Source organism: Neofelis nebulosa, chromosome 9 (genome assembly GCF_028018385.1).
Source record: "Neofelis nebulosa isolate mNeoNeb1 chromosome 9, mNeoNeb1.pri, whole genome shotgun sequence".
Taxonomy (NCBI): Eukaryota; Metazoa; Chordata; class Mammalia; order Carnivora; family Felidae; genus Neofelis; species Neofelis nebulosa.
Window position 1 is genome coordinate 72864959 of NC_080790.1, and position 14756 is coordinate 72879714.

Genomic DNA, 14756 nt, shown 5'->3' on the forward strand with positions numbered 1-14756 from the left:
CTTAAAGAAAGAGCATGCGGGGCGCCTGGGTGGCTTGGTCGGTTAAGCGTCCGACTTCGGCTCAGGTCATGATCTCACGGTCTGTGAGTTCGAGCCCCGCGTCGGGCTCTGTGCTGACAGCTCAGAGCCTGGAGCCTGTTTCGGATTCTGTGTCTCCCTCTCTCTGACCTTCCCCCGTTCATGCTCTGTCTCTCTCTGTCTCAAAAATAAAATAAACGTTAAAAAAAAAAAAAAAAAAAAAAAAAAAAAGAAAGAGCATGCATTGGATGACCCCAAAATGAGGAGGTAGTTGTGAAGCAAGAGAAAAAACATCTCAAAGGAGTCTCTTTTATATCATGGATTCTAAATATTGGTATCAATGTATATTGCATTTGTATAGAACTTGTTACTTTGTGTAGATATAATTCCACACATATAATTGTCATATTACAAAGCTGTAGCCAATGCAGCTCCAACTCAGAGTATTCAGAGTACTGCAATCAAAGAATACAGAGCAGAAACCAAAAAAAAAAATATTTCTTTTCAGGTTAAATTCTTTATGTGCAGCCCTTGAATGCCAGGGAAGAGACAGGAGATAGGAGATCCTAGAAAATCTTCTCTATAGTCTTTCTGCTCCTCCACTTTCCTCACATACTACAGCTCTTACAGCTCTTTATAAAGTATTTCCAACTCACTGCTGAATGTATCAAGAAGTATTCATTTATCGTGTCCCCTGTGAGAGACCAACCAAAAACTGAGTGGGGAGTTACTACATGTCTCAGGATTTAGGGTCTTCCTATGTCTTTATTTAGAACACAAAAGATGTAAGATCCATGTCCCCAAGAAGCTCAGAATCTCAACTATGAGGAAAAGGAGAAAATATGGGGCAAACATGAAATAAGGAAAAAATAATACAAACTAGTAGATATTCACTGTGAGAGTTTGTATTACACAGAAATGAGAAGTCTCGGAGACATCCTCTTGGGCTGGAGAAATCAGAGACAGCTGCTTGAGTTAGACCTCACAGTATCAGTAACAATTATATGGGTAAATGTGACAATAGCAGCTAATATTTATACAGCACTTAGTAAATGCCTGCACTGTTTTTAACTACTTTTTAAAAACTCATTTGGGGCGCCTGGGTGGCTCGGTCGGTTAAGCGTCCGACTTCGGCTCAGGTCATGATCTCACTGTCCGTGAGTTCGAGCCCCGCGTCGGGCTCTGTGCTGACGGCTCAGAGCCTGGAGCCTGTTTCAGATTCTGTGTCTCCCTCTCTCTCTGCCCCTCCCCTGTTCATGCTCTGTCTCTCTCTGTCTCAAAAATAAATAAACATTAAAAAAAATTTTTTTTTAACTCATTTACATCTCACAACAACCCTATGAGGTAGGGCTTTTCCGTGTGGAAACCAAGGCACTATGAGGTTAAGTGATTTGCCCAAGGTCAAGACTTAGACCCAGTCTGTCTTCAGAATCACAATCTTAACCATTATGTGGTCCCACATGCCAAGAAAAGGGGAGTGAGTGGTCCCAGTGAGGGGATAGCATGAGCAAAAGCACGGCTGTGGAAAAAAGGAAAACAAGATGAGTCTTACTTATTGGGAATAAATGTCCAGCTAAAGAAACAGGAAATAGGTTTAGATAAATGGCAGGGGTGGAAGGGAAATTGGATTACTGAGTCTTGAAAGCTGGGATACAGGATTAAAAGCTAAGAAGTAACTCTGATAAAAGTAGTAAGAAGAAGAAACCACCCAACAGAGTAGCCTTTATTCAAACATCACAAATATTCAAGACTCCCTTTGAGTTTGACCTAAATCTAAAAATAATCAGGAACCAATTGGCACTCCTTCCAAGTAACATGCAGCCATTGGAATGAAGTGGAAATGGAATGAAAGGACAGAAGATGTGGAGAATGATCAACACGGAAACAAATGTTTGGATGATCCACAGGATTCTGTGAGCTCCTAGGATGGGACCACCCTACCAAACTCAAGGAACAACCAAAGATTCCTTTCACACATCACATTTCAGCATGTGCACATGAGAGCTGCACAGTATTTTTATTATGGGGCCATTAACTTATGTTAGTTATGATTTTAAGAAGAATAGTGCCTACCAGCAGGGCATAATTGCCCCACCTCTGAAGTTAATGAGGATTGCAGATCCACCTCTCCTAGGTGGCCCCAGGGGGAGGGGGCATTGTGCTTCCATTCCTTCCTCACTCTCAGCCCTTCATCTGGAAGGGGAGCAATTAGTCATTTGCTTGACACTTGTTCTCAGCTGAATGGGCCCTTCTGTAAGTGAAGGACCCCGTGGAGCACCCTGCTGGAAAAAGGGTATTACACTTAAAGAGGAAAGCCTTATTTTCTCAGCTATAAAGTTCAACTCCCTAATTAGAAAATAATGAAAGCAGGCCTTATCTCTTCATTATTAGTAGTATTTGAAATTTTGCTTTTTGTGGAACCTTTCCTGCCCTCCCCCCACCTAAATCTTTACCAACTGTGAGCTCATTTAATGAAAACAGAACACTTCACTTGATGCTAGAGAAGCTCAGTGGGGCTAATGCTAAAACTATGCATTATACTCTTACGTCCCTTTATAGCCACTTTGGCTTTTCATTAAATCTCCTCAAGAGGCCACCTTGAAATGTACCCCCCCGAGTGAGCAGGATTTGGCTGCATTGCACCACCTTTAAAATATTCTAGGTGACTGGTCATACCAGTCTCAAAAAAGAGACAACTTTGATTCATTTCTGAACTCTACAAAGAGAAGGAAAGGTCATGGCAACTAATTCCCTAAGGCCCTTCAGAGAAAGAATGCCTGGCAAAGGATGACAAGATTCCAGGTTGCACCTGTCATAAGTCACACTCAAGAGGCTGCTGGGCGTTAAGACAGAAAGCCTGGATTCTAGTCCCGGCTCTGTGTCTATGAACCTTAGTCAATTACACCACACAGACATGCTTCTGTCTCTGTGTATCCAGTGGGATTATTAATACCTTTGGTGCAAATCCAATCGTGTCATGTCAACTACACAGCATCGCCATGATTAAAAGCTAATATTCAGCAAGCCACTTGTTTTAGACCATCCTGTTTCATCTTTTTTTTTAATATTATTTATTTGAAAATTTTTAATGGAAAAACGGAGTCACTTTCCATTTGTCTTTCCAATGATACCCCTTTACATCTTACCTAGATTTACCACCAATTAACGGCTTGCCACGCCCACCCCATCTCTATGTATCTTAAGTATACACAACACATTTCCTTTTGGGCAAACCATCCAAAAGAAGTTTATAGATATTATGATGCTTCATACCTTAAACATTTTGGCATGTATCTCCCAAAAACAGGGACATTCTACATAATTACACCATTATACCTAAAAAAATGAACTTGAATTTAATGGCATCCTCCAACCCATACTCCACATTCCAATGAAAAAGTCCTTTATAGATTGTTTTTAAACTCAGACTCCAATCAAAGTTTATGCATTGCATTTTCACTATTATGTCTCTTTAGTCCTCCCAACCTCACCTCCACCCCAAGATCCGCTCCCCTGCCTTCCTCTGTTCTGTATGACACCAATTCCTTGAAGGAGCCCAGGCCAGTTATATGGATTCATTTGACTGTATTGTCAGGATTAGATTCAGGTCAACTTTTCTGCAAGAACATTGCAAAGGGCATGCTGTATCTCTCCCAGTACATCAAACCAGAAAGCATGTCGTGCCATGCTCCTTGGCCATTTGGTTAAAGTGGTGACTGCCAGACATCTTCATTGTAAGAGCACATGTTTCCTTTTGTCATTAATAATAAAGCATGGTGGGAGACTTTGAGTTGATGCCGCTAGCCTGTTGGCCAATAACCCTTCATCTGATGGTTTCAGCATCTGCTGATTATTCATTTATGTAGGGTATTACAAAATGGAAGTTTTAAATCTCATCATTCTTCCACATTTATTACCAATGCTCTTCCATAAAAGAAGAATCCTCTCTCTCTCAATCTCACTCTTTTAAATATCACTGTGGAAGTAGATTTTTCAAAAATTTTATTCAATATATTATAATCCATTACAATAATAATCCACATGAACTTGGCTGAGGGCAACTTGAGGGGGAACATAACAACTCCATGCTGCCAAAACACAGGAGGTATGGCCGCTTCAGAGAGAGGGTTCCCTTGCCATTGGGAATGTGAGACCCACAGAAGTGGGGGAATTCTGATGAACATTCAAAACCAGGGTCATGGCAGCATATAGAGATTGGCCTGATGACAGTGACTGGTGACAGTTATCCATACAACCACTGCCAGGACATCCACTAAAGAAGTGTCTCCATATACTTCATACACAAGAATTATTCATACAAAAAAGGACTGCAGAAAAATACCACAGGGAGAAGAAAGAGGTGAATTTAGGATCCCTGTTCTTTAGGTAGGTATTTGTATAGTCATTTGATAAAAATTTGCTTATAGATATACCACCATAGGGCATATTTTCTAAAATAGAAACCCTGAGGCCACTTTTTGAGACCCTGCAGATCTGCAAACATAAATTAAGCTTTCTTCTTTAAAATCATCCAAAAACTAGGTGGTTATATGATCTAAAAGGGAACTATGGAAGACCATCTAATACTGTTAAAATGCCAGAAAATGCTTTTAGAGCCCCAGGAATATTAGGAGTTTGTTTTAAGGCAGCATTCACAATTAGAGTATCATCTGTGATTAAGTTCTAAAGCCTGAATCTTATTTTGAATAAAAAGGTGACATTCTCTCTTTTTGAGTCACAATTACTGACATTTGAATAGAGAACACAGACAATGCTTTAAAGTAAGGTGCAGCTATTGTAATACAGGAGAGGGGGAGAAACCATTTCCGTGCCTGTGACTGCATCCCCAAGGCAAGGGAAGCTGTCCTCATTTAATTCTGACACCATGAAGTCTTGGGAAAAAAGTTATCTGAAGTGACTCTCCAGCTGTTTTAAGGGGCATTTTAAAGCACTGTGCAGGCCTGACAGCATGAGGCCTCCCACTCACATTTGTAACTTCTCCAAAGTAAGGAAGCCACTCTTTTAATCAAAACAAGGCAACACATTCTATTGTGCGCGACTGCTAAGAACAAAGCTGAAGAGCGACAACTAAAAAGGAAACGGTGAGCTCCATTCTCTGGGAAGTCAGGACAAGTAGGACCCAAGCTATTAAAAAAGACATGAAAAAATGTCCCAATACAAAAATGTCAATGATGCCAACACAGACCAAAGGTGTCGGCGGACCTTTGGAGAGTGAGTACACGTAGGGCAGCCCAGGCCACTAAAATGACCTCCTCCACCAGGAGCAGGAACACCTCTACCCCATTGAACAGTTCAATTAAACAGACTGCTGCATTTCACAGAAATCCTGTCCAGAGCAGGACAAGGGAAACCCCTACCCTGTATTCTGGTCAGAGAGACGGAGGCTACTACAAGATATAATAATAATAATAATTAATAATAATAATAATAATAATAATGGCAACACATTAAGCATTTACTGTTTTCCAGGACTTCTTTCAAAGTGTTTAACATATGTTATGCATTTTAATACACACAACAGTCTTTTGGGGTCAATACTATTATTATCATCCCTATTTTCAGATTTGGAAATTAAGACACAGAGAGGTGAGATGACTGAATAAAGTAATTCAGCTAATAAGTAGTGGAGCTGGGATTCAAGCCCAGGCAGTTGGGTTGAATACTTGCAACCTTAACCATGAAGCTTCACTTAGAACAATGGCATTGTAAGCCCCACCAAAAAAAAAAAAAAAAAAAAAAAAAAGTACAAAATTCTAATATATATCAAAACTAGGATAAGAACAGCACATAAAAATGACAGAGAATGGGTATCCAGACAACTGCTGGCAGCTTTGCTTTGCTCAAAACAGAGTAGGGGCTACTTTTTTTAAATTCACTATACATGTAACTCCATCACTTAGAAGGTAGAGACAGTGGTAAGGGGACCAGACTCTGGACTCAGTTCTGTCCAGCAGACCATCTGATCTGTATATGGAAATGGTGAGAGCTATGTCATCCAATGCTGTAACCTAGGGCAAAGGCCCCAAAGTGGCATGCCCAAGGCTCACTGGGAGAGCTTGTTATAAAAGTACAAATTCCTGGATACCACCACCAGATTCTGATTCCACAGATCTGCAGTGCACCTGGTCAGTAGGTCTGAGTCTGCATTTCTGGCAAGCAGCTCCGGTTGATTCTGAGTCAGGAGATGAAGGGAAATGCTTTGGCAAACATTGGCTTGGACTCTAAGAAATCCAATTTCAAAGAAGTTCTTAGAAAAGAACAATATGATTCCTTTATCTACAAGAGATTGCTATAAAGGAATTCAAACTCCCAATGATAAAGGACTGCCAAAGGATAATATTCTAAATGTAAAATAAAAAAAAAAAAGAATTCCAGTGGGATTGAGCTGCTAAGGAGGCAAGAAGATTGTGTGTAACTGCACAAGGCAACAGGCATAAACCAAGAAAGTACCTAGCCCCTCCAATTCTATCATATGCATGAGGAAAGAAAACTACTGAAAAAAATGGCAGCCAGTAATCCTGGCTGAGAGCTCATATGTGAAGTTGTAAATTCAGAATTCTAGAAGAAAGCACCTGAGAGCAGGAGAAGCCAGAGAAGGCTCTTCCTCACGTGGAAGGTGAGGCCACTGCTCCACCCAGCCTTTGACTAAGCTTCTGCTAGGGAGCAAGCATTATGAGACACCCGGGGGTTTTACAAAATGAATTAAATACACTTCCCCTGTTCGATCTGAACTAAAATTAATAAGGAGACCTTATGAATTATTCTGTAATCTCTGTATTTTCTGAATTCCAGTGTTCAAACATCATGCTTCAACCCTGAGTCCTGCTTATTTATATTCTGGTTTGTCTCAGATGTGCTGTGGATTGATGGAAAGAGACCCCCACCCCCAAATATACACCACACACACACACACACACACACACACACACACAGACCACAAGACAGAATTCCATGTTTGTTTTATTTAACAAAGGCTAGAGAAACCTTGCAGTCAACAGCCATGTGGAACAGGAACATCTGGGGAAGATATCTAAACTGTTTCTCAAGTCACACCCACCAGCCCACCCATGACATGGCCATGCAACTACCAGCAACCCCTAAAAGGGAAGCTAGGGTCTTGCCAGATGCTGGAGTTTAATTTGATGTTATACTATATAGCTCTTTCTCACTTGAGTATTACATCATTGTGCATGAAGGACTTACACAAATATTTCTAAGACTGTGCCTTTCAAACTTGCCCGGTTGGCTATGATTAGAAATTCACCTTACATACACCCATTTGTTCATCCAGTTCATTTAACATATACTTATTGTAATCCTCCCAAGTGCCAGGCACTACTCTAGATACAGGGGATTCTGCAAGGAACAGAACAGTTTCAAATCCTTGTGCTCATGAAGCTAACTGCTGGGGAAGGTAGATGATAAACAAGTATGTTATAATCCAGGGTCAGATGCTGATAAAGCCACAGAGGAAAAACAACTCAACAAAGGGGGATGGGAATGCAGGAATGCTGGGAGAAGGGAGGATGGTAGTTTAAATGGGCAGCCAGGAAGGGCCACACACGAACATGGTATTTAAGCATAGCCCCCCAGGAAGAGGAAGAGGGGCCGTTTGGTAGAAAAGGAGTAGCAAGCAGTGAAACTGACATGCTGGAAGTAGCCCCAGACACCGTGTGCTCTGGTCCCATTTCCGCCTCTTGTGGGCTTTAGACAAGCCATTTTCCTTTCCGAGACTCTTCCCTTCTTTATAAAATAAAAGCGTGCCACTTGATCCTCTCCAAGTTTGTTGCAGGCTCCAACATTTCCCGACGTCTGTCTTCTGAGGAGCCTCTTGTGTCTTATTCTGAACAGATGTAGATGTTTCTATGTATATGTGTACGTACACTTTTAAGTATGTAACATACAAAAATGGTGGAACAAAATTCCATAAGTAGTACTACCCTAATTACATGCAACACACTCCAGTATCTTCCATTTTGTCTCATTCTGTTCTATCTCATTTTGCAAAATGCCGACTGCACCCGACTAAATTGATTTCGCTATCCACTAATTTGTCTTAAAGAACTGTTTACAGGCACTGAAATCTTCTTGGTTATGGAGCCAAATATGGCAGCAACCAAAACGCATACTCATCCAAGAAAAGGAAAAGCTAACTCCATACCAGAGCCTTCCTCTGCCCTCCGCTTTCAGCCTCCCAGAAAGCACACATGCCCACACAGGCCTGAGGAGGCAGAGGCAAGACTTGAGCATTGGACGGTTCTGGCCACTATTTCTGCTTCCGCCGCTGCTTTCTTTAAGTTTGAGCAGACAGCACGACGACAGTGAGACATCGCTTTCTCATCAGTAAAATGGAAATGGCAATGAGGATTAAGTCATAAAATCGATGTCGAATAGCTGGTCAAGTATCTGGCACTTAATAAACACGTAATAAATTGGTGCTGCTGCTGCTGCCAAACTAGAGTGGTGGAGGTGAAGCCAAACTAGAGCAAGAAGAAAAAAAGAGAAAAACCCAGCTCCCTCTCACCAGGTCCTCAGAATCTAAAACGTTAGACAGAGGTGAATGTTGCATACGCCAGTAATTATCTTAGTAGTAAATGTCACAGAAGGAAGAATGTGTGATTCCAAAATGTGCTGCTTTCACTGCTAAATCCTCTCTCCTCTCCCTTCAGCAAACTATATGGAAATGGGTTTGAAGAAATACAAAGTCATGCCTTCAACGGGACGACGCTGATTTCCCTGTAAGTATGTGCTATTTCCCCAGCTCATGAATAAAAATGAAATATTACTCTGGCTACCAGATCACATTCAATCTTCAGCAACTAACTCAGGACAAAAATAAACTTTCAAGTGGCTAGTCCTCAGTGTTTCACGCATGTTACTAGGCAACTGGCTGGCTAGAAACCCCAGAGCACCCTGATTTCAAAGACAGATGCAGCCCGGAGACATTCAAGTTGACAGTTTGCTAAAATATTCAACACCCTACTTTTAGTTTCATCTCACAGCCTCCCTCTCTAGCCCCTTCGCTCAGGTTGATGGCATGTTAGAGTCAGCACGATTTCAGTGAAGAAATTCTTCCCCCAGCCCCCCTGCAGAGAAAACTGGCAATCCCATTTACCGGCCTAATCAGCCACAACAAGCACCCTCGCAGTCCGATCCCCCTACTGCTGGGGTGGGGCGGGTATGGGGAGCATTTTCCACAGGGTGAGGGGCCCTTGTGCTTACACCACATCGCACCCAGTCCCCAGTGTTAACAGCATTTAACTCAAGGAGAGCATCCCTACTAACTATCCTTCATTGTTTCCCACCTCTCTTTCCTTCTATGGCTTCTTTACTAAAAGAGTGGCTCATTTACAAAGCCTACTGGGGCTGGGGCCATTTGAACCCTAACAGGTAGGAGTAAGGTAACAATCACCCTACAGTTGGATATCATAAAAACTAAGCAACTATTGAAAACTTGAGCCTGAAAAGCTCAACTGAAGCCAAAATTAAGGAAAACAAATGAAAAGACTTTTATGATACGTTGTATCAACCGTAGTCTATACCAGTGCTTCTCATACTTTAACACACACAAGAATAAGGTGCAGATTGTTAAAACACAGATTCCTAGGCCCCACCTCCAGAGACTTTGCTTCATTGCGGCTAGGGTAGAGCTTGAGAATTTGTAATTTGAGCAAGCTTCCAGGAGATGCTGAGGCTGCCAAGTTGGGTAACATAAGTCTTTACAACATACTATTTATTTTAACTATACATATTAATTAAATACTCTAGTATATTGGTACCATGCTACAGAGCTTGGTGGTTATGAGAACAGATCTAAGAGTCACTAACTGGGTCTTAAACTCCAATGCCAGTATTTATCAGCTTGATCACGAGCAAGTTACTTAACCTATCCCAACCACAGTGTTCTCATCCATGAAATAGAGCTATTAATAGGCTTATTTTGAGGATATCCCCACCAAAATGAAAAGGTCTGTTTTGTATCCTCAGTACTTAACACAGTGCCTAGCACAGAGTAGGTGCTCATTTATCATTTATTACATTGCACAGCTAATTAATTACAAATGAATGAATGAAGGAAAAATAATTATATTTTTATGCTCTTAGCCTGAGTCTGGCACATACCAAGTGCTCAAGAAATGATAGCTTCCTATCATGGAGAAAAATTTCCCTCATTTTCTTGTTGACTTGAATCTAATGAAGAGTTCAGTCTAGCCAATTGAATCTGTTTCTGCCAAATTTAAATCAGAGGCACATCCTCTCCTGGCACAGTACTTTCAGATGCCTCATGCAGTTATTCACTCAACAAGGGTTTGCCAAGCATCAGCTATGTTTGAAGGAATATGCTACATTTGGGGTGGAAATGAAAATGAGTAAGGCCTGGTGTTTGCCCCACAGGAGCTTACGGCCGAGGAAGAAGCATTGCCAGATGGTATATAAACTATATACTAAGTAGTAACTAAAACAGAAGGCAAAGTGTGATGTCTCCCCTGAGAGAAGTAAAGTCTTCTGGGATTTCAAAGGCAGAAAAGAAGGAAATTAGAGAAAGCCTCCTGAGAGATGTAGACTCTGAGCTGGGCCTAAGTTGGACAGATAAAGACAGAAGGAAAATGCATCCCAAGCAGAGGACAACAAAGAGAATGGCCCAGAGGGGGAAACATGTGTTCACAGAACAGCAAACAGTACCTTTTAAAAAGAACTAGATGTGGGTTAGGGACAAAGCAGGGAGGGCCTTAGATGCCACAGTAAAGGATTAGGACTCTCTTTTATAGAAAATGAGAGGCCGTTGAAAGTTCTGGGATGGGAATGAAGTATGAGGGTGCTTAAAGAAGGTTCATCTGTTGGCAGAAAGGACAGTGGTTGGGGTGGGGGTTGCACAGGCTAGAGACAAGATATCGGCTATCTGAATAGAGGGGGTAACTGAAGGCCTTTGTGGCTGAGGTCACCTGGATGAGGGGGCAGAGTAAGAGAACTGAATATAAAATTGGGGGACACCAAGAGAGAAGGAAGAGAAACAGAGCAAAAGCAAACAGAGTGGGAGGAAAACCAGCAGAAAACATCCTTGGGAGGTCAGAGAAAACAGGACATCAGTCAAGAGGGCCTTCATCAGCAGTGTCCCAGCTGCATCAGGGATGCCAAAATGGGATGTGTACCTCAAAAAGTTCAACTAGTCAAGATTCTGTATCCCCCACATCTTACTGTTGCAAGAAAGAGGAAACCAAGAACACAAATCAGTTTGCCAAGAAAACAAATCAATTTCATTCATTTATTCATTCAACAAACATTAAGCATTGCCAGTATATATTAGGCACCATGTTAGGGAGCTGGGTCTGCAATGGCAGAGTGGAAAGAGTCCTTGTCCGCATGAAGCTTCTGTTCTAACAGAAGAGACAGACAAAAAGGCAAGTAAATAAATGAACTTACTGCAGGTAGGAATATATACTATGAAGAAAATAACCCATTACTGAGATCTATGAGAGTACAGGGGCTGTCTGGCTTTAGGTTAGGTGTCCAGGGATAGCCTGGCCATGGATGTAGGCTATCCCTGGGCCATGAAATGTAGGCTGAACCCAGAAGATGACAAAGAGTGCACTATGGCAATAGTGAGGGGAAGCGTGTCATGGGAAGGAGGAAAAGGATGTGCAAAGGTCCTGAAGTGGCAAAGAAAAGTAGTTGTAAGCTCCAGGAATTAAGAGGAGGCCAGTGTGGCTGGAGGGTCATCAACAATGGGAAACCAGTATGAGACAAACCTAGAGATGGAGAGTGAGCAAACCATGCAGAACTCAGGGGCAATGGAAAAGATTGTAAATTCTCTTCTAAGGGCAAGGAGGTCCCCTGAAGGATTGAAGGGGGGAGTAGGTTTCAAAACTGTCAAGCAAAATTTTCAAAGTGTACCTTCAACCCAGTTTCTACACCTTCCTCACAAATGGGCCTGTCCAAAGTTGTTCAGAATGATGACACCAAAGCCCTACAAAGTTCTTGAATTTTCTACCTAACTAAGTTAGGACAGGGTGGAGAGACACAGCACCAGAGGGTTGCCCTCAGATGCCTCCAGGGTTCTGAGAGTCACCCCTTGTCATTCTCAGAGCACCCCACTTATGAAAATTTTGGGTGGGGCTCGGGGGTTCTCCCACTGTGCTTCAAGAGGTTATCCTGTGTGTGCTTCTCATACCTGGAAGGCTGTGTCACTTGAGAACCTGAAAGTGACCCCTAGGAAAATGTGGTAGACGAATCTGATTTATTTTTAACCGAGTTACATACTGCGGAGTTATCAGTACACAGAAAGATCTTTTAATAAAACACATGAAAAGTTCTGTCATGAAATTTGAGCAATTAATTTGACCTGGCTGACATGACGATTATTTGCTCACAGAGCCCCATTTCAATGATTTATGACCATAACAGAACATAATTAAAACAAACCAAATCAGGGAAAAGAGCCATAGAGGTTTGGGAAGGAAATTTTCTTTTGATTTAGATCTTAAACAGCAATTGACTCTGACAACCTCATCTCTTTGAAAGTAGAAATACACCCAGGGGATAGGACTGTGTGAGACTGACGGGTGCATTCTGATGGAAGGGCTGAGGATTTCTGAGGAGAACGCTTAGTAGAAGCATGTGGAAAACAGCCACCCAGGGAGTGAGATGCAGGGGGGGTTGCAGTTTTTAAATGGCAGGGGTGATGTGGAGACATGCAGAAAGACAATGAAGAAGATGGAGAGCTAGGAGACGAACCAGGTGATTGCCTAGGCCTCCCGCAAGGGAGGGGAGAGTGAGTGTTGGTCTATTTGTTTGCCATGTAACACTGTAACAGTGATGCAGGAGAATCCTGCTATGCTTCAAATCATCACATCGACAATGGATGCATTTTCCAGAATGCCCTGAGTCACCACTCTTCTGTTGTAGAAAGAAAGTGCTCAAAAGAAGGCTGGCAAGCCTGAGCCCAGGGACCCCTCTCCCAGCTCCCTCGTCCACCCAGAGAGGGGCCTGGGCTTGGAGACACCAGCATCAGGGCCCAGAGAGCAGGCTGCTCAGCAGCACCAAGCTGAGCTATTCCTGAACAGTTCACCCTGAGCTGCTTGGAGCTCAAGGAACAGAAGCCTCGGGTAGCTACTGCGTAGCAGCGTCTGGTCGTGCCACAGCCTTAACAGCAGTGGTCCTCAACACCACACCTGAGGACTATCATGTACCCAACACGGAACCCCGACTGGGGCATGCTGGGTGTAGGGCAATTTTCTGCACAGGCTGTCCTTCCTCCCCTCTCCTACCCAGTGAGAATGCATATCTGAAAAGGGTAACTTTGAATGGACCCTACTTTTTCTTTTCAAGTAAAGTATTTGCAAACTTCAGCATATTGCTATTAACCAGCTCTGAGGCCTCCAAGGTCAGGGCAGCTGAGCACCTGATACAGAGCAGGCTGCGCCTCCACCCTTCAGCCTTGAACACTGGAGCAGCACTTCCATCCCCGCCCAGCTGTGAGGTAGCAAACCTTCTCGACTCCAGAACAGGAAAGGGTGAGAACTTGAAGCTTCAGGACAAAGCGTTCTACTGAGCGAGGGGGAATCTGCAGGGGAAAGGTGGGCCCAGACATACACGTCGGCAGTTTTACAATAAGCCTGGCACCAGCATGTCTTTTCCCCTTCTTCTACAATCCCCCTTTTCCCTCTACGGGCTGAGCACCGCACAGGCAGGCTGCTCTAAACGTGCGCACACGCAGTGGTGACTGTTAACCCACGAAGTGCCAATCCCACTAAGAACACTGTCCTTCCCCACAGGGAACTCAAGGAAAACACACACCTGGAGAAGATGCACAATGGAGCCTTCTGGGGGGCCACGGGGCCTAGCATCTTGTGAGTACAGTGATGCTGCCTCCCCTCCCCACCCAGTGGTCCAGCCACACTGTCCCCAGCCCGGTTTGTGACAGTCAGCCTCTGCATGGGAAAGGGCTGCCGTTAACCAATAACACTAACTGGGGGCACTGAAATAACAGAAATCGATGGTCTCCTTTCTAGAGGCTCAGAGTCTGAAATCAGGGTGTCGGCAGGCTCGTTCCTTCTGAGGGCCGTGAAGACAGGATCTATTCCCGGCCTCTCTCCTTGCTGCTGGTCCTTCCTTCTGGTTGTGACAACGTAACTCCAGCCTTAACGAGGCATTCTCTGTGTGTACCTACCTGCCTGTCTCTGAATTTCCCTCCTATTATAAGGATACCAGTCATCCTGGATCAGGGCCCATCCCAAATGACCTCATTTTAACACGATTACCTCCGTGAAGATTTCATTTCCAAATAAGGTCACATTCAGAAATACTGGGGCATTAGGACTTCCACGTGAATTTGGGGGAGACACAATTCAGTGTGTAATACCAGGTATGGAGGTCCACCTCATGTGCTAGCACAGGGAAGGCTGCCCACCTGGCATCCACTCGTGGGCATCCAAGGCCAGAGATCAGACTTTCCCGTGGCACTTGTCCAAACAGAGCTGAGCTACTGTGCATCAGCCTCCCTGAGGAGGCAAACAACAGAACCAAGTTTCCTCAACTCTTGGTAGTTTCAAGTGAGGACATGCGAGAAAGTGTAAAGGAACAGGAAACTGAATCAAGAGTCTCCTGACAAAGCCTTGGAAAGCCTGAATATCCCATAGGAAACAACTGTAGCTGTAGTCAGGCTTCGAGCAAAAAGACAACAGGGTTCCAGAGGCTCTGCAGCTCTAACCTGGGGTGAC

The 14756-nt window shown here is 43.4% G+C and overlaps 1 protein-coding gene across 6 annotated transcripts in view; it reads left to right on the top strand.

Moving 5' to 3' along the window:
- The window catches only part of LHCGR (luteinizing hormone/choriogonadotropin receptor), a 120756-nt gene that overhangs the window by 27603 nt on the left and 78397 nt on the right, over positions 1-14756 (top strand). For 5 of the 6 annotated variants that reach the window (XM_058684160.1, XM_058684163.1, XM_058684162.1 and 2 more), the window contains exons 7-8: positions 8709-8777; positions 13812-13886. In XM_058684160.1, the coding sequence (XP_058540143.1) occupies positions 8709-8777; positions 13812-13886 (144 nt within the window). The remainder of the gene's footprint in view (positions 1-8708; positions 8778-13811; positions 13887-14756) is intronic. The other variant, XM_058684161.1, reaches the window with a different exon arrangement.